The sequence below is a fragment of the Triplophysa dalaica genome, chromosome 5, assembly GCF_015846415.1.
Source record: "Triplophysa dalaica isolate WHDGS20190420 chromosome 5, ASM1584641v1, whole genome shotgun sequence".
Classification (NCBI taxonomy): domain Eukaryota; kingdom Metazoa; phylum Chordata; class Actinopteri; order Cypriniformes; family Nemacheilidae; genus Triplophysa; species Triplophysa dalaica.
The window spans coordinates 13178297-13204522 of record NC_079546.1 but is presented as its reverse complement, the minus strand read 5'-3'; the positions used below and the strand labels follow the sequence as shown (position 1 = coordinate 13204522).

Sequence of the window (26226 nt, the reverse complement as noted above, 5' to 3'; positions counted from 1 at the left end):
TCTTCTTCCTGTTTTTAAATCTTATGTTAGAAAAGTGGGGACCTTTGACTGCTTATTTCATAACATTTAAATAAGCCATATTTAAACTGCCAGTATAATCAGATATCATCAAAATTATTTTCTGATAAATGTGACATAATCCTGTTAAATCTTTGAGAATAACTATCAAACTAAAATTTTGATTTACATTGAGCATGGTTTGTAATCAAGCTAGGCAATGTTCTATCTCCTGACTGAATTACTTTAATTGGGTTAATTCAACTGTGGGGCAATTACTTTTTAATAAAGTGATTTAACATAGTGTTAACCCTGCTCATTAAAATAACTTAAACAAATGAAAAGAGAACAACACACTTCTCCAGATGGGGCTGTGGCTAGGGTGTGTGGGGCTGTGGCTAATCCGTTTGTGTGGGACAATGTGGGACACCATTGAAAAACGTGAAACATTTGTATATTTTATTTTTACTTATAAAAATAAGTGGTTATTTAGTCCATTCCAACTATAACTGTGTTATGATAAAAATGTTATATAACAAAACAATTTTAATGGCGATTTTAATTATCGCCATTTATCATGTTGTAGACTTTGATGATCTGCAAAAAAAGAGAAAACTAAAAGAATCAAAGAACAAACAAATAATGAAAAATAGTTTCTCTTTTAAAATGTATTATTGTTAAATAATACATTTCATGATTTGCTAATAATTTTTATTTTAATACGCTAACCAAAACCTAAAGGCTAAAAACAGAGAAAAAATATTTCAAAGCGACACAGTTTACGATGTTTTAGTGACTTTTTATTCGCCAAGTTGACATGAGAGGATCGCCAACCGATCAACTGAAAGACGTTGCAGCCTCTTGATGGCTAAAATCACAGTCTTCTTCTCATACATTGGATTAAAGGCTTTAAAATTCATGTTTATATGAGCTTGTTGTTCACTGGTGTGCATCGGGTTGCTGCTTTTGACACAGCGGTGTTAAATAGTTAAATACTGTAAACAATGGCTCATGTGCGTTTCGTGTTAATGTTTTTCTTAATGTGACAAATAACTAGACGCAATGCAGGGCATTTTCTCAATATGCGACGTGGGGGACAAGGGGTGAACATGCTGTAAAGTACAACGCAAAGCGGGAAGCGTGGTCACCCTAGCTGTGGCACACTGGCACAGCAAAAAATTTCAGCAAGCAACAAAGTTAAAGAACAAAAAATTTCAGCAAGCAACAAAGTTAAACAACATCTAGTTACCTGTTAATTCATTAAATCTTCTCTGATCAGTTAATTTACAATTAGATAACATTAGACATTTAGACGCTGATTGGGTAAATTTATGTCACGTCTTAAATTAATTGTATATTTTGAATCAGGATTTGACTAAATTCTACAAAGTCCCGCCTCCAGTGGGCAATTTCTCTATTGCCCCTCAGCTGAAATTGAGATGTGCAGACAGGCAGAGAGGCCATATTGTGATGATGAAAACATATATTTTCCACAGATGATTATCTTTAACATTACATTATGCAAATATACATTTAAAAAAATTATATAATTATTATTTTGTGTGTGTAGCTCAGGGAGGGCGGTGCCCTAGCGCCCTCTATTGGCCAGCCGCCACTGTATGAAGTACATATATTGGGCAATTTTCATTAAAGATGATATGACCAATATCCAAATGGGCTGCATGTTGACATTCCATTCCATTTTCTACCGCTTATCCGAACTACCTCGGGTCACGGGGAGCCTGCGCCTATCTCAGGAGTCATCGGGCATCAAGGCAGGATACACCCTGGATGGAGTGCCAACCCATCGCAGGGCACACACACTCACTCATTCACTCACGCACTCACACCCTACGGACAATTTTTCCAGAGATGCCAATCAACCTACCATGCATGTCTTTGGACCAGGGGAGGAAACCGGAGTACCCGGAGGAAACCCCCGAGGCACGGGGAGAAGCATGTTGACATGTTACGTTTAAAGTGACCAGAGTTCGAGTCTTTGCAATTAGTTCTATCGTGCTTCCCTCTCTCTCACCCCATAGGAGTTCCTGTCCTCCCTTCAATGTATGTAATCTTATGAAGCTATAAATCTACAAAATAACGAACTAAATAAATAACCATATGAAGTTACTTAAATAAGTGAGTATTGAATCATTATCCTACTCTGAAATTAACAAATCTATTAATACAGTGACATAAACGAAAATTGGATTAAAAACAAAAATCTGATACATTTCGTTGCAAAGTACTTGTACATGTGTAATGACAAGAAAATTGAATCTCATCTCATAAAGACTTAGTTTGAAAAATGATTAACTGCGTCTGTCCTGATAAATCTTCCCACGTAATATTTTTGGGCTGTTTTAAAAATCTCACAGAAGCATTTTTCTCACATTTTTAATTAAGGAAGGAGATCATTTAATATTGCCCCTTTATCTTCATTATAAAATGTATCTTCTCCAATCTGATTCTGGAGAGATTAGGATGATTAACAATTCGCTAACAACTTCTAAAAATATAGTAGTTGTATACAATTTTGTTGAGACAGAAACAGGAGATAGTTTAGAGAACCTTAATGCAAACCTAATGCAAAGTCACTATGCTGTCTATTCGGAAATATTTGTTACAGACAAGCACCACTGAAAATCTGTTTTTAAATGAAGATTGTTCATCATAACGAACCATTAAGATCTGAAAAAAGTAATAAAGAGATGGTTCTTTGAAAAACCCTTTGATTAAATGGTTCTTTGTGGAACCAAAAATAATTATTAAATGGCATATCTGTGAAGCACCTTTATTTTTAAAGTATAAGTTTTACATTAATATTCATTTACTCTTTATTTGAAGGTGTTCTTGCTCCTGTGTAATTACACAATATTCGAATGAAATATTATTTAATTTGAATATAATTAACATTAATAAATAAATACTATACTTATAGTGATTTACATATTAAGTATAGTTAATATTTATTGATAACATGTGCTTACTACAATATAAGGTTTAGGTTAGGTTGTTTGTTGCTTGTAAATATGCATAATTTACAGTACAAAGACAATGTTACATAAAATGTTACCTCATTTTCAAATGAAATAAAAAATGCAGGCCACTGGTAGGGTAACCATTCAATTCCAATCCAAATCCCTCTATTGGGGTGCATCAATTACACACCACACTTTGTACATTATAAGACAGCTGGCAGGCAGAACCGCTTCTTCTTGTTGTATAAAACTGAAAAACCGTTCCAGCATTCATAATCCGACCCATCAAATGGGAGGAAAACGTGAAGTGTGAGAAACCCCATGGTCTCCATGACAACCCCAACCTGTGCGACTGAGGCAAGGAACCCAGCGGAGATGTCCAATATAAGACGTCACCTCATAGGTTCATGCATATTTGAGTTGAATCATTTGGACGACTTTAAATTTCATGTTATGAAACATCTAACATTGAAATTGGTAGATAGAAGGTACAACAAAACGATTAAAGAGCTGAGAACATCAAATATTTTAACTCCACATCTGCATGGGGAAAGTCTGAAGTTCAGCTACAGTAATGTATTTCATCTTGAAATGAAGTATCAGTAATATTTTTTTATCTTAAATATATAATAACCAATTCTTTGCTCCAATACAGTTAATATTTGAGCACTTCGTGGGGGTTCTTCTTCATCGTTTCAGTCTCTTAGCAACAGGGATATGCAATGAACTATGTGACAAACAACATTGTTCTAATATTAAGTTCTTTGAACCTTGTCCAAGAGCATCCAGAATGCCTCGAACAGACTTTCCTGAATCATTCAAATGTGCACGGACACGCAAACACATTCAAATGCTCTCTTCTCATTTCACCACCTTGTTTTTTTGCATTCAGTCCCTCCTGTAAGACCTAATCAAGATGCATGCATTCGCAATCAGCATTTGGAGTGCAGAGGTAATTAAGTACTGGAGACACAGCAGAGAAATGGCTGATTCTTCTGTCCGTGCATACGCAATTATCTCCCTGATGTCGACAGAGACCTGAATGAAATAACAAGTATCATTAAAAGCAAACTGTAGAGTCCCACTTCTTCGTTCTTGGCGTTTTTTTCAGTGCACTAAGGAATTGACCTTAATTCATGTTCTAACAAAGGAACAGATATGATAGTTATTGCATTTCTGCAAATGGTCATTATATGCCTGCAGTAACTTTGATCCTCCTCTTCTACGAACTATGTTACACGTCACATGTTACAAAATGTTGCTGGTTGTCATGGCCATGGTTTTGACAAAAACAGAGATTAACATGTTGGTCTAGTCAATTTGTTCCATCACAATATGTGACCATAATGGCATAGACATGGATAAACAAAAACCAAACTGAATTTTTCCCTCAATTATTTATTTTAACAGTGTGAATAAACATAAAAAAATATCATGGTGCTACAATAAACAGATTTTATTAATATTTTTAATGAGTTTTTATTTTTTTATTTAAATTTTTAATTTTAGTTACATTTTTAACAATTCTGTGAAATGCGTTTGTCATTTTATTATTTATTTGTTTATTTAATATATCACTATATAAGATTTTTTTTTTTGTAATAAGATTTTTTTTAAATAAAGTAAAATCAAATCATTTCATTTAGTTTATATTAAACTGTATTAAACTTATTTCAGTTTATTTCTAAGGCAGCATTTCATTTTTTGGGTTTAGTTTTTTTGGCCAATATTTATTTGATTTCAGTAAACAGAAACGTTTTCAAAGTTTTATTTTTAGTAAACTAGCCAAATTAAGAAAGTACATTTTAAATCATTTACATTTCTCCACTTCATCCAAAGGGACTTACACATGAGAGAGCATTTAACATGCGTGAGGCAGGGATCTGATGGATGGATTTGATCAGACTGTTCCATAACTTAATGTAGGTTCAGCCAATGTTAACCACCTCTCTTTTCCAAAAAAACAGATAAGTAATCTCATCAAGACTTATTCATAAAAGATATTTGTCAAGTATCAGGTGTCATGATTCCACCTCTTCTGGTTGGGTAATTCTTGGTCTTGAGGTGGAATCATACAGGATCCTTTGTTTCTCGAGTCTGCGTCATCGTTCCTACCCTCCTGTTTCCCAGTTTGTGTTAATTAGTTTATCTCCTGCACCTGTTCCCTCTTGATTTGCTCCCCTTTAAAACATCCTCGTGTTCCTTTTCCTGTGCTGGTTCATTGTACGTTGTACCTTGTTTGTGGTATGTTCGATGGTCTCCAGTTTTTGCTTGTTCCTAGTGTCCTCGAGTTTGTCAGTAAGTGTAGTTTCGTGTCTCAAGTGTTTGTTTTCTAGTTTTAGTAAGTGTCTTTGTTAACGTTATTATTTATCCTGTATTGTTTTCCCCCTCGTGGGTTTTGTTTTGCCTTTTTGTTCCATTTTGTTAAATATATTAAATATACACTTGTTTACCCCGTACCACCGCCTTTGTGTCTGCCTGCAATTGGGTTTCCCTCACTGTCATCCGTGGCTCAGTGGTGGAATCGGGGATTCGTCACACCAGAGACCCGAGTTCGATCCTTGATCCTGACATCAGGTTAGGACATAGTCTGTTACATGATTAACAACTTTCATATCTCGTCATTATCTGTTCTGATATACACAAAATTTACATAGAAATACAATGGTTTTTAAGTAGAGAGCATTCACAGTTGAAGGGGGGCACTGTCGATTGGGATTTAATGAGCCCACTTGCATAAACGAGAGTACTTGAATTTAACAATGGAGATTATTAACTTCAGTCAACTTCTGTTTTCAGCATCACAAAACTGGAGTGAGGCCATTGAGGGAATGAGAAATACAAATGCAAGCATGCAGAGAAAAAAAGTTTGCTATGAGGAAAATTTTGTAAATAAAAGTAGCGCTTTCCTGTCAATGTTCACTAATGTTCACTGTTAACTGTTTAAGGTTTGACTCAACCGGATGACCGGCTCTTTTGCAACATCAATTTTATCGACGTTGAGAAGGGGTTTAAAGTGAGTCATTTTTTGAAAGCACTATCATTTGTGTCTAACAATATTTGATGAAGCGCTCTTAACACAAAAATCAGCTATGAAGTGTTTTGCAAGCCCAAGACTTGTTTCGAAACTAAGCATTCAATTTTTTTTTAACTAATGGTACTATTAAAATAGATTCATGTGATAATGGTAAACCATTTTAAAATATGTTAAGTATCTTACAATACTGTATATCAGTGAAATTAGCCATGATAAAGCATGCATAGGATTTCCTATTTGCACTAGATCAAGCATTTTGGATCTGTGAGTTGCATGCTTGTCATGCCTGGGGTTGAGATGTAAAGATTGTGGGTTTGATTCACAGGGAATACAGAATAATAAAGAATAATAGAAATGAATAGCTTGTGAATTCCCAATAAGTAAAACACTATTACTTGAGTCTTTCACTACTCAATCGTAAATCAGATTGTACCTAAAATTATGAATAAGATCATAAGAATTAGTCAGCTCGTAAAATAGTTAGAAGTTTTCTTGAGACGCATTAGAAAGACTGGGCCCGCCTATCTGAAATTCTGATTGGTTAATGAGTTTTGGTAGCTAGCTCTGATCAAAAAACAACAAAAAGACCATCTAATTCACATGGAAAGCAAACAAGTAGTTTGTTTTGTTTTTATATATAATTTGAAAAAAAAGCAATTAAATGTAAAGTTACGGGTTTGCACACCATGCAAGCATTACTATCAATATATACATGCCTTTCACACACATGTACATATAAACATTCACGCAACACTTGTTCAGATTGGTGTACACACAGAAGACACTCATTAGACTATTTAAACATACGGGAGGAACACAGTACCATGCGTCTCACACAACGCTTGTCGAAACAAACCCGTGCTCTATCTCTCTATCTCTCTATCCACTAACAGCTCGAAATAGTAACAACGTTACATGCAGCGTCTTCCAAACACAATTGGCGGGGTGATTGAACTGTGTAATTAGATGTAATTAACAGTCATTAGGGTTGTTAAAGGTCCCCCATGTCAGGCATCATGCGCAGGTGTGGGCTTTTGCCATGTTTTAATGCCTCCAAAACATCTATTGTAACCTTAGCAGGGCTAAGTTAGTGCTGTTTGCTTAGATATTAACAACACCTTAATCTAAATATTAAAATAGTTCACCCCTAAATCATTTGTTCAAATGTATTCCTCATTTCTTTCAAAACTTGTATTTGACTGTTTCTTCTGTGGAGCACAGTCATTTTAAGAAATGTCTTAACTTGAGAATTGAATTTCACGATGGACTATGCCTTCCATGCAACAGTATACAATGATATTCCAGAGAATTGTGTTTCTAATTTTACGGCAACAGTTTAGGCAGGGCTCTTTTCTATTTCAACATGGCAAGTTCATAAAGAAATGGCCAACTACGTCTAGTCTAAAGACTTAACTGGACAGTAGGTTACATTAACATTTATTCATTTGGCAGACGTTTTTATCCAAAGCGACTTACAAGTAGTAGAGCATATAAACGACATATCAACACGCTAAACAGTACCGTTAGTTTACAAGGCCATGCTACTAGGAGGATTAAAGCTGGAGTAAGCAAAGGAGAGAAAGAAGAACAATAATTGTTTTTTTGGACAGACAGTTGTTAGGCAAATACAGTAAATGCTGAACAGGTATATTTTGAGCTGTTTTTTGAAAGTTGTGAAGGATACTGCAGTTCGGGCGGAGGCTGGCAGTTCATTCTACCACAGGGGAACCGAATGAGTTAAGGTGTTTGCATGCGATTTGGTGCCTTGCTGTGATGGCACCCAACTGAACCCAAACTGAACACTTTGGGTATGGCTTGAGGAGAAGAATATGGCGCACAGGGGTACAGTCATTTTAGAATGACTGTTTCAACTAAGTTGGACGGAGGCATTAATTCCTTTAAAATCTCATCATAATATTTTTTTATATAATATGTTTTGATTGAAATTAAATCTGTTTAATAAAAGAGGCTGTCCACACGTTTGGCCATATTGTGTATCAGCCATAATGACAGGGAATCCCATTACTGTAATTTTCAGCATTCATTTGCTACTGTGTGCCCCATGCAACAGATGGTCAGTCAGCATGCCCAATGTGCACTGTAACGTTTTTCCAGCGTTCTCCAAACTGACATTTTAATCATTACCTCTCTGACATCAAGATGTGGTCACATATGGATTCATATTTAAATACTCATTAAAAACTTAAATTCTCCAACAACTTGAATGTAAACTTAAAAAAACATTTAGCTCTCTTTTTATTTTTTTTGAACGGCAGCAGTGGTCCATCTTTAGCTGGACATAATGACCGAGCGCTTCAGCTCAGCTAATAGAGCAATAGTGCGGAGCCCCCACACACAGTATGAAGCTGAACACCCGCTAAGAAACTAATGAGCCTGCTTTGATAACTCAGACAGAACAAAAGTATGTGAGGCCAGGCCTTTTCCTCCCCTCACGACGGCAAATCTCTGACCTGAATTTTGATCCGAGGTTAGAGGAAGGTAGAGTGAAGGAGTTCCATCTGACTGATCTTGGGACAGGTGCTAAGTGCTAAAAACATGACGGCGAGGAATACTGGGAAGCTCAAAGGTTGGTTGTGCAAGCAAGGTTGAATAAAATCTTACAGAGCAGATTGTTAGCTCATTAGTCAGTATGAACGGCAACCCTTCAACCACACACATCTGTTAAACACAACAGACTCGCTCAGATACAGTGTCTTGCTCACTTCTATGTACTTGTACTTGCTCAAAATGATCTAAACTGGATCTCAACATAACGTATGACAGTGTAGAAATATTTTAACTATCCTTTCACAATCAAAGACTACCAATGGAATTTACCAAAATGAGGAGCCTTGCCTATAATAGCTTAAAGGGATTCTTCACCCAAAAAAATATGTCCTTCATGTTGTTCCAAATTTTTATGAATTTCTTAGTTCTAATGAACACATAGAAAGATATTTGGAAGATGCTTATAACCAAATAACCGGATTTTGCCCCCCATTGACTCCCATAGTAGGAAAAAATACAATGGTGGTCGAAAGTGCGACAGAATAGTTTTCTGTCCTACATTCTTCAAAATGTCGTATTTTGTGTTCACCAGATTAAAAACAATGATTTTGTAATTGTTCCTACTATGGGAGTCAATGGGAATCAAGCTCTGTTTGGTTATTAGCAGTCTACCAAATATCTTTCTCTGTGTTCATCAGAACAAAGATATTTATACAGAGGTGGAACAACTCGAAGGTGAGTAAATGATGACATAATTATTTTTGGGTGAAGTAAACCTTTAACTATTTACAAGCACTATAACAAGGCCTACTTTATACATTACACATTTTGGCATCGAGCTACAAACTTAAGAAGACACTTTTAAAGTTTCACTTTGGTTTACACCACGTTCACGAATGTACAGAAAACGTTGTGGCCCTTATGCATGTTGTCTAGTGCCATTTAGGACTTTTGATGTCAGCCAGCTCATGCCATTTTTGTTTGCAGTATGTATCAAATGGTCACTGAATCGTTCAAGGGCGACCAATCTGAAGCTTAGGGGACACGGCAATGTTTTCAACACCCAAATTTGCATTTGTATTTCATTTTTGCAAATTCTTGAAAACGTGTTATAAAGTTATATCATTTTTTTTGGTATATCATTTTTGAAAATGATACAGTTCACTTAACCTGCAAGAATTTGTAAAAATTGTGACATCATATGTGTACTGCATGTGTTCGGTCTATAGGCATGCATCAGTACACTCAAAACAACAACGTCAGAAAAACTGTGTGAATGTCTAACATTTTTGACAGCATTGGTGTCTGTTTGTAAACTTTGAAAAAATTTAAATGGAGACATTTACATTTATGCAGTTGGAAGATGCTTTTATCCAAAGCAACTAACATTGCATTATACTATACAATTGTTCCTACCTATGTGCAATCCCTGGGATCGAACCCAAGACCTTGACATTGAAATGTTAACGTATCTGTAAACCTAGGATTTGGGTTGTTGTGTGATAGACACAGAAATGGGAATAAAGCCTGTCACAGATAGGATGAAAAATAAAGCAAATGTAAGAATTCTTACCCAAGAGGCTTCTCCAGACGACTACCTAGCGATCCAACCATCTCCCCCAATGTGCAGAAGGCCTGGCCCAGAAAATCCTGAAATGAGATATAGAAAAGGGGGGTATGTGGCATTTTACTACACGTCAAGATAAAAGGTATCTTCAAGTTGTTTCACTATATAGATCTAAACTCAGCAAAAAATGAAACGTCCCTTTTTCAGGACTGTGTATTTCAACAATAATGTTGTAAAAATCCAAATAACTTTACAGATCTTCAATGTAAAGGGTTTAAACATTGTTTCCCATGCATGTTCAATTAACCATAATCAATTAATTAACATGCACCTGTGGAATGGTCGTTAAGACCTTAACAGCTTACAGAGAGTAGGCATTTAAGGTCACAGTTCTAAAAACGCAGGACACTAAAGAGACTTGTCTACCGACTGTGAAAAACACCCAAAGAAAGATGCCCAGGGTCCCTGCTCATCTGCGTGAACATGCATTAGGCATGCTGCAGGGTGGCATGAGGACTGCTGATGTGGCTAGGGCAATAAATTGCCATGTCCGCACTGTGAGACGCCTAAGACAGCGCTACAGGGAGAAGGGAAGGACAGCTGATCATCCTCGCATCGGAAGACCACGTGTAACAACACCTGCACAGGATCGGTACATCCGAATATCACACCTTCGTGACAGGTACAGGATGGCCACAACAACTGCCCGAGTCACACCAGGAACACACAATCCCTCCATCAGTGCTCAGATTGTCCGCAATAGGCTGAGAGAGGCTGGACTGAGGGCTTGTAGGCCTGTTGTAAGGCAGGTCCTTACCAGACATCACCAGCAACAACGCCGCCTATGGGCACAAACCCACCTTCGATGGACCAGACAGGAGTGGCAAAAAGTGCTCTTCACTGATGAGTCACGGTTTTGTCTCACCAGGGGTGATGGACGGATTCGTGTTTATCGTCGAAGGAATGAGCTTTACACCGAGGCCTGTACCCTGGAGCGGGATCGATTTGGAGGTGAGGGGTCCGTCATGGTCTGGGGCGATATATCACATCACCATCGGACTGAGCTTGTTGTCATTGCAGGCAATCTCAAGGCCTTGCGGTACAGGGAAGACATCCTCCTCCCTCATGTGGTACCCTTTATGCATGCTCATCCCGACATGATCCTCCAGCAGGACAATGCCACCAGCCATACTGCTCGTTCTGTGCGTGAGTTTCTGCATGACAGCAATGTCAGTGTTCTGCCATGGCCAGAGAAGAGCCCGGATCTCAATCCCATTGAGCACGTCTGGGACCTGTTGGATCGCAGGGTGAGGGCTAGGGCCATCCCCCCCAGAAATTTCAAGGAACTTGCAAGTGCCTTGGTGGAAGAGTGAGGTAACATCTCACAGCAAGAACTGACAAATCTGGTCCAGTCCATGAGGAGGAGATGCACTGCAGTACTTCAAGCAGCTGGTGGCCACACCAGATACTGACTGGTACTTTTGATTTTGAGCCTACCTTCATTCAGGGACACATTATTCTATTTCTGTTAGTCACATGTCTGTGAAACATTTTTAGTTTTTTAGTCTTATGGTGTTGACTCTTTAGTGTTCATACAAATATTACACATATTAAATTTACTGAAAGTAAAAACAGTTGAAAGTCAGAGGACGTTTCTTTTTTTGCTGAGTTTATAATAATATATAATAGATGGTTAATAAATCGCATAATTTGTTTATAGTGTGCATAGTCCCTTCTACTTATAGTTAGTAATCACAAATACTATATGATGATGGAAATTGCACTACATGGCCAAATGTATACGAAAACCAAAAAAGACAATCTAAAGTGTATTATATTGGTCGATTTATTGGTCTTCCCTTTTATTACTATAACAGGTTATAATCTTCTAGGAAGCATTCCCACTAGATGCTGAAACATAGCTGCAAGGATTTTCTCCCTTTCAGACACAAGAGCATCAGTGAGGTCAGGCACTGATGTTGGATAATGGGGTCTGGTTTACAGTCTGCCTTCCGATTCATCCCCAAGGCGTTTAGGTCTGGGCTTTGTGTAGGCCAGTAAAGTTCTTTCACACCAGGCTCAGTAAATCATTGCTTTATAGACCGTGCATTGTGCACAGGGCATTGACATGCTGAAGCAGATTTTTCTTTGTCCCCAAACCATTGCCACAAATTTAGAGCATCTCACTGAATGCACTACTGTAGCATTGGGATTTGTTAAGGATTTGACTAGCGATATGAAAGTGGTTGTCTACATTCGTGTGGCACTGTCAACATGTACTGTACAGGGGTTAGAGAAAATAATTTGAACACTTATTTTTATTGGTGTTAATATTATTTGTGTGGGCTACTGTAAAAAAATCTGATGTTGTAGGTTGCTATATCTCTTTACAATTATGAGAAGAGAGAGAAGCAAGTTTTTCAATATTTTACTAGACGAATGGTACCACAAGGTTTGAAGCTGTATTAAAGGCATGCAAATGGTCTCCCAACACCTTATATAAAAGGTAAGACGAAAGACATATCAACTGTTTTACTTATTGTTCACATGATTTTATCCAATCACTGTACATACAAGGTAAATACAGTAGGACAACCAGGTTTATACTTTGGCAGTATAATAAACTCAACTAAATTTAGCTCAAACTGCCCACACTGGATACATTATCTAATCTGGAGCACAACATCAGTTTCTTACAATTCGGATTGTTCTTAGCAGATCTTGGTGGTTTCTGCGCTTCTGAACAGAGTTCAGCTTCTCTAAAGGGTATGAAATACTGTTTGTCTTTGACTGAAATAATAGATATGAATTATGTAGCCTGCTATGTTTTGTATTAATAAAAATAAGTACGGATCAATGGAGTAAAAGTGCAATGATAAGGACAGATTTATAAAAGGTAAGTGGAGATAGCATGATAGAGATCTCAGAAAAATAATTATGCCTCTAAAAGCTTTGCCTTAGAAATGCTTCACATTGAAGCTTCTGGATGATAGCTGGTATGATGACAGTGTACAATGTATAAATGTAAACAGATGTGTCCAATTAAACTGTATTTTATTTTTGGTGAACATTTATACCTTTTGTTTTTAGTGTGTAAGAACAGCAGATGTTGTGTAATTGGTCCAGCCTCCTTTTATGTATGACGCAGTAACAGACAAGGTAGGTATGAAGTTGTACATTATAGTATGTAATGTTTTAGACATTAGGGCCCGATTTCACAGACAAGGATTAAGGCTAATCCCAGACTAAAATTAATGTTTGAGTTTTCTTAACTGTAAATATCTTGGCCAGACACATCCTTAAATATTTCAGGGACATTGTTTCATTTCAAGATGCATACCTGTTGTAATGTATTTTCATAATGCATTTTAATAAAAGCAACGTTAATATCCTAATTCATCAAAGGCATTGTCCTGGTTTACGCGAAGCCTTGTTTGTGTAACCAAGCCTAGATGTTTATCATTTTAGTCAATTCCCAGGGTATAAAAGAGAGCAAAAGATTCCTGTATATGAAAAAAATATACCTAATTCAGATTTAGATTTTTCAGATTTATTGGTGAAAGATTATCACTGACACCTCCCTATGAGTCTCTATTCTCTTGCAGCTCTAAAACATATGTTTTTCTATTTTGATGGCCTCCGTTTTTTAACTCCTTGTTTATTTCTCTTTTCCTATTCATGTATGGTTTGCTCCCTGTGGCATCCTACTATTAATTTTCACCTGATGCCCGAAGTGTAAGGGTTCCTCTCATGTCAACACATCCTGTAATGGTTTTACGGAGTATTGAGCTATACCCTCAGGGGTGGATGACCTGGGTTTGTCTTTCCAAGTCAGGAGGGAAGAGGGCGATATTGATTTTTGGGTGAGTAAAGGACCCGGGGCACTTTCTATGATTTGTTAGATCGTTTGGAGGTGGTCATTTTTAGGGATGGATCTGGCATCCACACTGGAGACACCACGGGCGTTTTCAATTACTCTTGCACGCTGTGTGTGGAGAGATCATTCTGTGTGTCTGTTCACAGCGAGTGTGACTACATGACTGCAGGAGAAACAATCGGCATGGATGCCATGGGAGCTTTGCTTGGAGACGGCAGGTTTCCAGAGGATTGTGTGGAGGTTTAGATCAATGGTGCTGTTGAGCGGCAGGAACATGCTGGATTAGTGAATGGTGTAATGCAGTTCCACTATGCCACATTGATGGACGCCCACGGTCTTCTGACACTATGAATGTTGAATGAAACCTGAATCTACTACCTGGTTAGACTTACAGTGTAAATTCTAAGAATTTAAAATATATTTTGCTTTTATACTCTTATATAATCAGTATTATACAGTATACATACTGTATGGTTGTATAAAGAATACAATTAGACTCCAAATATAGTCTGATGTCAAAGGAGAACAGATTTTCTTATTTTTTGTGTAACTTATGTATTTGGTCTTTATTTAAACATATTTGATATATAATATCGCTTATTGATTCAATGCCTATGTGAATGACTGCTGTAGTAAACAAATTTGTCATGTTTATTACTTTTTACTTTGGACATCACATTTGGCCACAACTGTATAAATGAAAAAATAAGTAAGAAGTAAGAACCGAAAAGGAACCCTATAGTACAGCAAAATGTTGTGGAGAAGAAGAGCTTTTACATTGCTATTACTTCTGCTGCATTTTGTGAAGAAACAATACAAATGTTGCATGTAACTTCTAATGCAACATGTTTTGATAAAAACCTGATCAAGAAAATACAGGCGTTCATGCAGTTCTAAATGTGATGATAAATGAGCGAAAGAAGTTAACAACATCTGGAAGCTACCCCTAACGCAAGAGATTAATAGCTAAATGGATGGATGGAATTTATTGATTGATTGATCATGATAGACAGTAAAAGCAAGCGAGATTAAGTCATTCTGTGGAGTCAAATGAATAATTACACACCGTCCCATGGCGTGCACAGATGGGACCACTGCAGTCAATTTGCATCTTCTACTCCCAAAGCCATCATCAGTGTGTGAGATGACACCTCAGGGGCTCGCCTCGGCATCAAAATGGTGCTTCAATCATGCCACTCGCTCTCTGAGAGCGGCACTAATCACATACGTCTGTTAACCCAATTTTGATTCTTTATTCTCATATAAACAGACTTACTGATTGAAAGCTGTGTGAAATGGTTTTACTGTGGGATGAGTGTATATGATGATGCCCTTCACTTTATAATGATCTACAGGAAGTCAACAGGGTGAGAAGAACTTTCTTACGTGTTTTGAGAGGTTGGTGCTCTTGGAGTCCACATCGTACCTGAGAAAAAAGTTATAAAAAATGGTCAAAAGGAGACTCATAACCTAATTTTTATTGTATATTTGAATCATGAGCATATCTAAAAATAAAACCAAAGTAGAAAGCAAAGATTTTGGGACGGAACTAAAATAATCTGTGATTTTTAACATACTGTCGCAAAACTTTTCAAATTATTTGGTCTGTCTATTTTCAAAAACAAAATGATAGAGCAATCTCTTTTAGGCCTAGCTGTTTTAAAAGTAAAATTTTACTTCCCTTGTTTCACATTCTCTTTCAAAAGATATGCACTTATATGTACAGTTCATGACTGTGAGTTTTATAAACCTGATGAATTTGTTATACATACATGTATAAGATGTCCCAAAGGGGACTGTGATGTTCTATTCAGCTATATGGCTTCATATTCATAAATACTGTACAACTTTAGACTGGAGCAAGCAAATATGGTACATCGACACTAGCTAACCCATGCGCACACAGACACAAAAACACACACTAGCCCTCTTTCAAACTGAAATATACAGGCACAGAAAGATAAAAGTAAGATGTTCTAATATTCTTTCTCTTTCTTAAAGAGTAGGTAACATGATATCATGAAAATGACACTTCATGCAGTCTTTAATGTTGCCGTGTAAGATGTCTGCAAGTTGTAAGTCCGAAGGTGAATAAATAACAAAGTTATTTGCTTGTAAAAATGGGAGTCGACTCTGAATCACACAAACGAGACGTGGACTAGTACACCCGCATATCTACTTCACTACACATAGTCCCCGCCTACGTTTTGCTGAGACAGACGCGAAAACTTATTTCTCCTCCCCCAAACACTGTCGCTCGTTCGTGATGCGTGTGTTTCATGTCTAGAGCCTGTGTTCTACGTTGTGAAACGAAGTTAGCTTAATCCAACGCTAACATTAGCATGTAACGTTATTTCTGGGGTGTTACAGTTTGTTTATCTTGCTGTTAACTTTGCATTTTGACACATTTGCCACACGTGCACCTATATAGATATATTTGGGTTATACTTCAATCATTTTTCATAGCGTCGACTTTCTGAAATGCTCTATGTACCATGACATCGCACAGTTAGGACGAAATAATAGTATTACTAACGTATTAACAGTATTTTAAGAAAAAGAAAAATATTTCATAGATGAGCAAAAGCACAACATGCATGTTGTCACACTGGGAGTTTTTATGACAAGAGTTGTCACTTGCCACTGACAAACTTCCTGCTCCAGTCGTGGTGGAGTTTGTTGTGGATTAGCGTCTTCTTTCTCGTCAGACTCGGGCTCAAATTGGTACGTTAAAATCGCCGCCATCTCTAGCTACACATATAATATAAATGACATCCAACCACATGTAAACCGTAATCATGTGATGATGGTAGTGGGGTTCCATTTGCGACAAATGATGAATGCGTTTGACCAATAACAACAGACTACACCATCTGACCAATCACATGACACAAGGTTAGCGGGTAGGCGGGGCCTAGACGGATGAATCATGGAACGAATCATTTGAGAGTCAGTCAAGAAGTAAGGTACGAACAACTGCCTGTTATTACGACATTATAGTGTTTAAACACATTGTATGTACATAAACTTGTTGTTGGACACTCCATAAACCAAAGTAGGGCCTAAATGAGATGGTGGTCTAGTGGGTTAAACCACTGAAGTGGTAAATCAAAGGTTGCTGGTTCGATCCCAGCATCCACCACCAGTGTGTCCTTGAGCAAGACACTTTACTCCATGTTTCTCCAGGGGGATTGTCCCTGTAATAAGTGCACTGTAAGTCGCTTTGGATAAAAGCGTCTGCCAAATGACTAAATGTAAATGTAAATGTAAAAACCATATGCTAGGTACTCTTTAAAGAAACCAGATTAGAAGGGAAATACATAATCTAATTGGAAAACACAACTGTTTTATGAGGCATGAATTTATATACAAATTGTATACAAATTAGCAACCTTGCAAAATTGGCAAGATATTGTATTGGAAAATTTAGACAGTAAGGTTCCGGAAGGTAATGTGTGGCTCTTAAAGTGATAGTTAACCCAAAAAGGAAATTTCTATCATCATTTACTCACCCTCTTGTCATTTCAAACCTTTATGACGTTCTTTCTTCTACAGAACATAAAAGAATGTATTTTGAAGAAAGTTGGTAACCGAATAGCACTGGCCCGATACACTATTATTGTATGGACACAAAACCAATGCAAGTGAACATGTTGATGCCAGTTAACAACAATCTTAAAAAAATCTTCTTTTGTGTTCAGTAGAAGAAAGAAAGTAATACAGGTTTGAATAAAAAGAGGGTCAGTAAATTTGTATTTTTGGGAGAACTATCACTTTAACAGAGGTACAAACATGCTGGCATTAATGCGATGATACAGATTACATTGGCAAACCTTTGACTTTTTTAAACTAAAATTGTATCAGATAATATAGTTATAATGTGATTATAATCATTTTTTCTCTTTAATTTAATTTTAGGATTATCTACAGGGTTAGACATTTTTGTCATTATTAATTTAACCGCATGTCATTCTAAACCTGTATGCTTTTATTGTATAAGACTCAAAAGATGATGCAAGCCTCTAACATCTCATTCTGTACACCAATGGAGAGTTATACAGGTTTGTAACAACAAGGCATGAATACTGTAAATGTTTTTGAGAGCTTTTACTTTTTCTCATGAAATAACTGTTATTTTGCAGTATGTGCACTGCACTAACAGTGTACTCATAGTGTACTTATCCAAGAAAATACGGCTACCTATATGTTGAATGCCTAGTAATTACGCAGAACATAAAGAGTTTGTACTGTACATGTATAAAAGGACTGTAATATAAAGTCTGACCCACTAACCTCGATGTATGATTTATGTTACACCCAAACCATGACAGATGAGTAATGACCCATAACCATTATTCTGAGACATAGGCTCTACATTTAAAATAATTTGCCAAAATTGCCCTTTACTTTCAATAATGCTTCATAGCCTAACACAGACAACTGAATAAAATCCTTTTTCAACAAATTCAGTTACACTTTATGTTGGTAGTCCACTACTGAAAACTAAACTTCATGTCAACTACCTCTCAATGATTTGCATCTACATGCCAATTAACTCTCATAAGAGTATAAGTATACTGTTTAGGTTTAAGGCTAGGATTGTGTATACGGTACACGTTGGCATGTTATTGCAAAGTAATTTGTAAAATATCTGAAATGGACTATCAAAACAAAATGTTACTACTTCACTGAAAGCAATTACACCAGCAAGTCCCCTTAAATAAACGCTCCAAATCTCAACAGTAGGCAGTTAATTTTTTTTTCTGCTCAATCTCCAATTTAGTTAATTCAGCTCCAAGTTGTTTGTGAATAGTATTATTAACTCATTCAACTCATTCATGGTTCTGAGCCATCTCTACATTGTTGCTCTTTTGCAGTTGGACTGCACTCTAAGCCTCCTTCCTCTTGCATAAATGCAGCAGGTTTTACCCTGAGGAGTTTCCCATACTTAGCACTATGCATTTTTTCCTTCCCAACTTGATGTTTTCAAAGTCCGTGCCACAGAGAAATATCCCCAAAGCGTAAAGATGCCACCACTCTGGTTCACTGTAGCGTAATGGTGTTCTCAGTTCGATGTGCTATGTTATAACTGTGCCAGACTGACGCTCAAAAGTTCCCTCACAATCTTTCTAACTGAGGCTCTTGTAAGCCTTTAAGCAGTTGTGGGGCCATAAGTATGTTGAGTAGTGGCAGCTGTTTAGCACTGCAACTACTGTAGAATGAGGCAAAAATATAGCCAAAACTTCAAAACTTCAAAAGTTTTTGTCCCTTTGGGTTTTCTTAAAAAATTCAACATGCACAGAATAAACTAATAAAGGTCTGAAAGCAATAGACTAAATGTTTGAATGTTTTTTTTACCCAATCAATTTTTTGAGCAACTTCTAATAATGATAACCTAAATACAGTAAAACACAACTGAGAACTCAAAAAGCTATGAAATCGCAACCTATGAGCAATACACATTTTCTCTGAGCAATGTTACCATTATAATAAATGACAAAAGTAAAAATATATAAACAAAATAAACAGCGAGGCACATTTTTTTGCAGACGCATTTATTATTTACTTGTATTGTATTGATTTCACCCATATTTATTACATCATCTTCTTTTTGTATTCCACAGAAGAAAGAAGGGTTTTAATAATAACATACTTTTCATATTTGGTTGAACTACTGTAATTATTATAATTTAATATCCAAACGAAATTAGTTTTATACGTTTGTACTAGGGCTGTCAAACTAATAATCATGATTAATCACATCCAGAATAAAGGTTTGTGTATACATAATATATGTCTGCGTACTGTGCTTATCAAATTTTGTATTTATAAAAACATGCATATAGATGCACATATTTAAGAAAAAACATGTGTATATAAATAGATTAATAAACACAGTACACAGACATATATTATGTAAGCACAAACCGTTATTCTGTATTTGATTAACCGAGATTAATCGTTTCGTACAGAAATGTATTTTAGTAAACACAAAAATATAAAATATTGATCCGTTCTAATTCACCCTATTAACTATTTATACCAACGCGTGCACACACAAATTAGATACAGGTGGCATGCTCAAGCAAATGTGCTTTAGAGAAAAGACACCTATAGGTTTTCTGTTCTATTTCACACCTTTTATGTATTTCCAAGGTCAGAAATTATTTTAGTTTTTTGCTTGTTCCCCCTCTGTCACTTAAAAGAAATAATATTAAGATATTCAGTGGCTCTTGCATAGGACTGTAGTGTGGTCTGCTGTCCTCCCACACACTCAGATAAGCCTGAAGGGAACGACACACACACAGAGCTTCCCATTTACACAGTCTGACTAAACCACATTAGGCTTCTCTCCCCATATGCTATTTATAGCACCGCATGCACTGATAGGAATCTGTCAGTCTAACATACACAAACACATGCACATAGACCTCGAACGGGCCCATATTGCTGCTCACAACATGACATATTCTGCACACAGCATTGGGAATGCATTAGCATGTATAAAATAATTCTGAAGCATCAAAACAGGTGGAGGGCAACAGGTTGGTTACATTGGGAGATGCTGTCATCTGTGGTTAGGTGGTATTGCTTTATGGTTGCAAAGGATTTGTAGAGAAATTCAAGCAACTTAACAAGAAACGTTTTGCATCATAGACTTTAGGAAGGTGCGTGTATGCTTTTAATAATGCTTCATAAGCATGGTAAGGGGTTAGTATCAGTAATAATAAAAGTAAGAATACAATAAAAGAATAAAGAGATCTATTAAAAAATCAGTGCAGGGAGACTTTGGGCTGAGCTTTAATTAAATTACGGATTATGAGAGGAGTTCACGCTTGCCTGTTTCTCATTACGGTGGAAGAACAACATCATTAAAACACAGACATCATGAATCATTTTTTTCTGCCCTGTCAAAGCGGAACAGAGAGAGAAAGACAAAAAGAGAGAGGGAAAGAAAGACGAGAAAACAAGACAAGCAACAAATATCAATGGACCTCTGAATCACGAATTGTCCCTATAGGGTAACATGTATCTAGTCCTCACATATATGTCTTTATCACGTATATGTCTATCTTCCAGCCCCCTTGTTGCCATGGCGACATGCCATGTCGTCTTCATCATCTGTGCTTGGGTTTCGCTCTCGTCTCACTGGGACTGCCCACACGACCTCATGACCCATGATGTCTGCCGCAGATTTACATACACAGTATGACAGGCCGTCGAGCGGAGACACCGATCTGCCCCGACAACACACACACACTGCCTACAGACAAACACACTCATGCTAAAGCCTACAGACACAAGAACAAATTCCTTACACACTCGGCCCGGAGGATAAAGAATGACTCATATCTGTTCCAAAATACTCCCCTAAATACCTAAATATACACATATAAACAAACTCAGAGCACAGATAAATAAATAAATAGTAGCGCATACCTTAAATCAAGCCAGGATTAAGCCTGTGATGCCACAGTTCAGGTTCACATTCGATTATTGTTATACTGCGTTTATAAAGTGCACACATCTATAAAAATAGATAATGAAGGTGACATATCCAAATGTTTTGTCCTGTCTCATTAGATAAAGACGTAAGTGACTGTAAGTGACATAAGTGATTGTTTTCACATAAATAAGTTTTCTTTTTCATAAGAAATGAGAGCGGAATAAAATACAGGGTGTATAAACTTAGATTAGACATTATGTAATATATGCATCGGTCACAAAAAGTTAGACCTAAACAGTTTCAACAGATTAAATTTCCCGATGAACTTTTACTTTTAATGAAAGTCACTGAGTGCAACACGTCAGAGGAGACCTGGCCCTCCCAGTTGAGACTGGTTTCTCCTGAGGTTTTTTTCTCCATTTATTTATCGTCGTGTTGTCCTGCTCACTGCTGATATTAGATAAGCTTAAAGGTTCGGTAAATTTCGTTAACATTACTTTATTAGAATAATCTTGCTTGTTCTACAAACACCATGCACTGTACAGTGTTTGACCTTTTCTGTGTTTTTCTGTTTTTCATAATTTCTCCTGTTAAGCTGCTTTGGAACAATGCACACTGTGAAAAGTGCAATAAATTGAATATTAGATTCAGAACTACGTTTCAAAATGGTCGAAATAGCAAATAAACGTGCCATGTGCTTTCGCTTTTAATAAATACTCGACACAAGCCAATGTACAGCAGATTTGGTCATATCCGAACCTGTTCACAGTGTAAGTAACTGTAGGCAAAGCCAAAAGAAAATTCAATGATACTTACAGGTCAAATCGTAAGTTCTGTCTTTCCTCAAAGAAGTAGTCCAGTATGAACTTTCGGACAAAATCTGGGTTCAAAGTGTTATCGATAACCTCAGTCCGGCCGAACTGAAACATCAGAAAAATGTCAGCGATCAGTAAATAGCAAATATCCTGAGATAGCTTTTTCAAATAAACGCATCTGAAATATTGCCTTTTTATGACACAGTATGACATGAATTAAAGCCTCCTGACATTTGTATGAAACAAGGGTTGAGCCCCTTGATACGTCCCAACCAAACTTTACATTCCAAAGGAAAACGATTAAACACAGTATTGAAAAGACATAAACTCAGAAAAAAGGCACTTATCAAGCCATCTCGAAAAGTGGGCATGAGCTGGCAGGATTTGAGTACTTGAGAGCACTATTACATCCCCTCTGTGGCTTATCATATTTCAATAGAAAGTTATTAAAGTTAATAAGCACACAACCCTCTTATAGAAAGGCCAAAAATGTAAAGAGCAGAACTGATAGACACAGAAAAATAAGAGTGACGTGAATAATTGAGATTATTATTCCGAGAATAATTCAACACGACATTTACATGTATGAATATTTATGTGACCAAGGATCTGCCGGGCACCTCAAGAGCTTAGAAGTCAAGGCCAGATTGTTGTGCTCACCTCTCGCCACTCTTTGTTGCCGATGCCTTGGGTATACAGCACGCATACTGTGAAGATGAAGAGAGAGATATGTCACACAATGGTATAGAGTTTATCAATTGCCACCTGTGGGACATAACTTTTAAAATTGAGCCCATCATATACTTAATGTACTTCATATTTTGGACACTGTTTTGTTTGAAACATAACAGCTTGGAAAATGTAGGGGTTTTATATTTAAGGTTAGGTGACCTAAAACCGCCATCTTGAGACCAGATGATAACTGCTCTCTTTCTCTAGAGTAAACATGCATTTGATTGAGACTTATCATTTATGGATGACCAATATGACGGTTGCTTGACAATGACAAAACCTTCTTTTTGCATACTTGTGCTTTTGCTTCTGAGGTGTTATACTGGAGCATAAAAGCTAACTAAGCAATAAGGTTGAACATATTGTGATGTAATGCATGGAACAATATATACATTTTCTTGTCTGGCATTATATCGTTTCGTGAAAACAAATGAAATGTGAAAAATAAATAATTAAGTAGTACACTCATTAATTTGCAAAGTTAAGTTTAGAAATAGAGCGAAAGGTATAAAAGAGGACAATTTTTTAACAACTTAAACAATTTTAAACATCGCTACGTTAAGGATTAGTCAAGTGTAACAGGTATCTGGCTGTATATGTGTCGTATATTTGGTGATAATGATAACACAACGAGACCGGGCCAGCAGTACTCAGCATAATTAAGACTGTGCCTCAGCACAAGTGCCTGCTTGCATAATCGCACAGCCCCCCGTGAGTAGCCTGGATAAAGTTGACGTCTACTAAGATGTTTATGTGCTGATTGTGAACAAAACCGTTTAGAAATCTAGTGAAAATATGGAGAAACTATTTGACACTAAACAGAGAGTATGCAAAAAAAATTATACAGGAAAACAAAGACAACAGATGCGTTGAAATCAATACAGGTCCTAATAACAATATCTGAGTGATTAATAGCAGAGCTGTTTTATGTTTATTACTGTTAGACATACACACAGCACAAAAGAAAGCATTAAAACCGTCTGAGGCTCATTGTACTTGGCATCAGAATTACAATGACTCAGATACTGCATTTTGTTTAAAGATAAACACATCTAATCAATAAACACAGAGTGTGTTCAAAGATTTAAAATTAGTTGTATGAAACTAAGAAAGAAAGCAGAGAATGAGTCTGAGTCTGTGAGTAAATAAATTGAAGAATGCAAGGCTGGGGAAAAAACCAGCCATGGACTTTTGCTAAGAGCGCCCCTCTTTCGGTAACATTACGTTTGTCCCTCTTCGTCCATAATTGTGTTCCTTCCGTCCGCACCACCAGGAAAATACCCGGTGTGCCCAGTTACCAATCCAGCCCTGAGTAAATGAGTGCACGAGGAGTTCTATTGGTGGACCATTGCGTAAGCTTCACAAAATGTTGTGGGTTTGATCATCAGGGAACACAACGATGACAACATTTTTTATTTAATATAAAATTATATATAATATAATAATATTATACTGTAATATAATATAATATAAATGAATACAAATTATGATTTCATTGTTTTTGCTGAACATAAATGAAAAATTATATTATATAAAAAAGTTGTAATGTTATCTTCTATAAGCAAGCTGATCTGGATGGTAAATTAAACAAGATATTAAAGGGATGCTTTGCCAAAAAAAGAAAATTCTGTCATAAATTACTCACGCTCTGCTGTTGTTTATGCTCTTGTTCTATGTTCACAAAGATATTGTGTCAAAATAAACCACTTTCATATTCATTCGTATTTTTAATGGCTCGCAAACACTCGCTCGTTCTAATGTTGTAATTTTACATTCTAATCTAATCGGTTAGCGGTTAATGACAGATTAATGAGCTTTGGTTGTTGGGCCAGAAAAATATTCAAAATAGGCATCTCCAGTCAAAAGAGAATTTTCATTTTTGGGCTAATCTTTTCCTTTAAGGATGAGGTAAAAACCTGTGTATTGTGCTCTATTGTTTAGAGATAAGAGTTGAAATATCTTGGCCGCTAAAATAAATAATGTAGAAAACTTGATCTTATAAAACAACCAAAGTAGGTATACGTATCATTTATGAGACAGCTCACCTCACCTGCACTATGGATTTTGGATAACTCTGATGTGGAAGACCAAACGTGTGACATTTAGTCTTTGCTCATAATGACAATAAACAAATCCGCCCACAGTGTTTCTATATCTGAGTCCCATGTCACATGCAGATCTGAAGCTGGAGGCTTGACTTCACACAATCAGTTTAAAAAATGGCAAACAAAAAGCTATGAGTCATTTGATTGTGTAAGCTTTCAGACTGTGAAGAAAGTCCCCTCTTAACAAGGCTAGGGGCAGTTGAATGTACAGCCCTACATGAGGTCATTCCGCAAAAATATGATTAGAAATGCAGACCATTCAGATTTAATATAGCACATTTGTTGGAAATATAAAAGATAGTCTTACTTGGATCTGATTTGGAAAACGTGTCCATGTCGAGAAGATTTCTGTAAAAGAAAAATTACATTTAAATAATTGCATGTGGTATGTGGCCTATATAATCTAACGCTAAATCTAAAGGTCCCTCCCCAGTCTACATAGACAACTCATTGAAACTAAGCTTACAAATGCTTACAGTCATAGGTTCATTATTATTATAACCAACCAATTTAAAATAAACTCAATTTGAAATAAATTCCTTAAAGTTTCATTTACAAATTATAGCAAAAACTAATACAAAATATATAACAACAGAGTGTAGAAACATGCAAAGTAAAACCAATAATAGCAGAGGTCAGTGACAGTACATTACGTAGAAGTCTTAGGCCCGTTTAACACTTTGTGTCTTTTTCGCGCGCTTTTTCGTTATTTTAAATATAGATGCGTTTTCACATACGCCCCATCGAGATGGAAATAATTCAACCTTTTGGAGTGCTGCGTGCGCACCGCGGGTCATTTGAAGAGAGAAAGGGGTGCTGCACGCATTTTCCGCTCGGTTTTAGACGCACAATGTGAATTGGGACTTAAAGATGCATTACTGTAAAAAAAGTTGTAAAGAAACGTAATCATAACAGTTTAAGTGGAAAAAATATAGTGTATCAACAAGAAATTGACTTCTGGGGTACAAATGCTACAAAAGGCTATAGATTATGACCCATTTACGGTAGACGCACAATGTAAACTCAGCAGGCCCAATATGGAAGAGTTGATGTCCCACATCTGTGCATAAGTAACTTTGCATTTGTGCAGGTTGTGAGGTAAGTTATTGTGTCAGTGGTGGCTTATGAAAGACTGCCCTGTCCACTCAGATAAAATCTTG

At 36.7% G+C, this 26226-nt stretch overlaps 1 protein-coding gene across 2 annotated transcripts in view; it reads right to left on the bottom strand.

The window, feature by feature from the left end:
* The window catches only part of LOC130420573 (copine-8), a 98161-nt gene that overhangs the window by 46437 nt on the left and 25498 nt on the right, over positions 1-26226 (bottom strand). For both annotated transcript variants that reach the window (XM_056747938.1, XM_056747939.1), the window contains exons 2-6: positions 25374-25414; positions 22890-22936; positions 22231-22334; positions 15354-15393; positions 10097-10173 (exon numbers count right to left, since the gene is read on the bottom strand). In XM_056747938.1, the coding sequence (XP_056603916.1) occupies positions 10097-10173; positions 15354-15393; positions 22231-22334; positions 22890-22936; positions 25374-25414 (309 nt within the window). The remainder of the gene's footprint in view (positions 1-10096; positions 10174-15353; positions 15394-22230; positions 22335-22889; positions 22937-25373; positions 25415-26226) is intronic.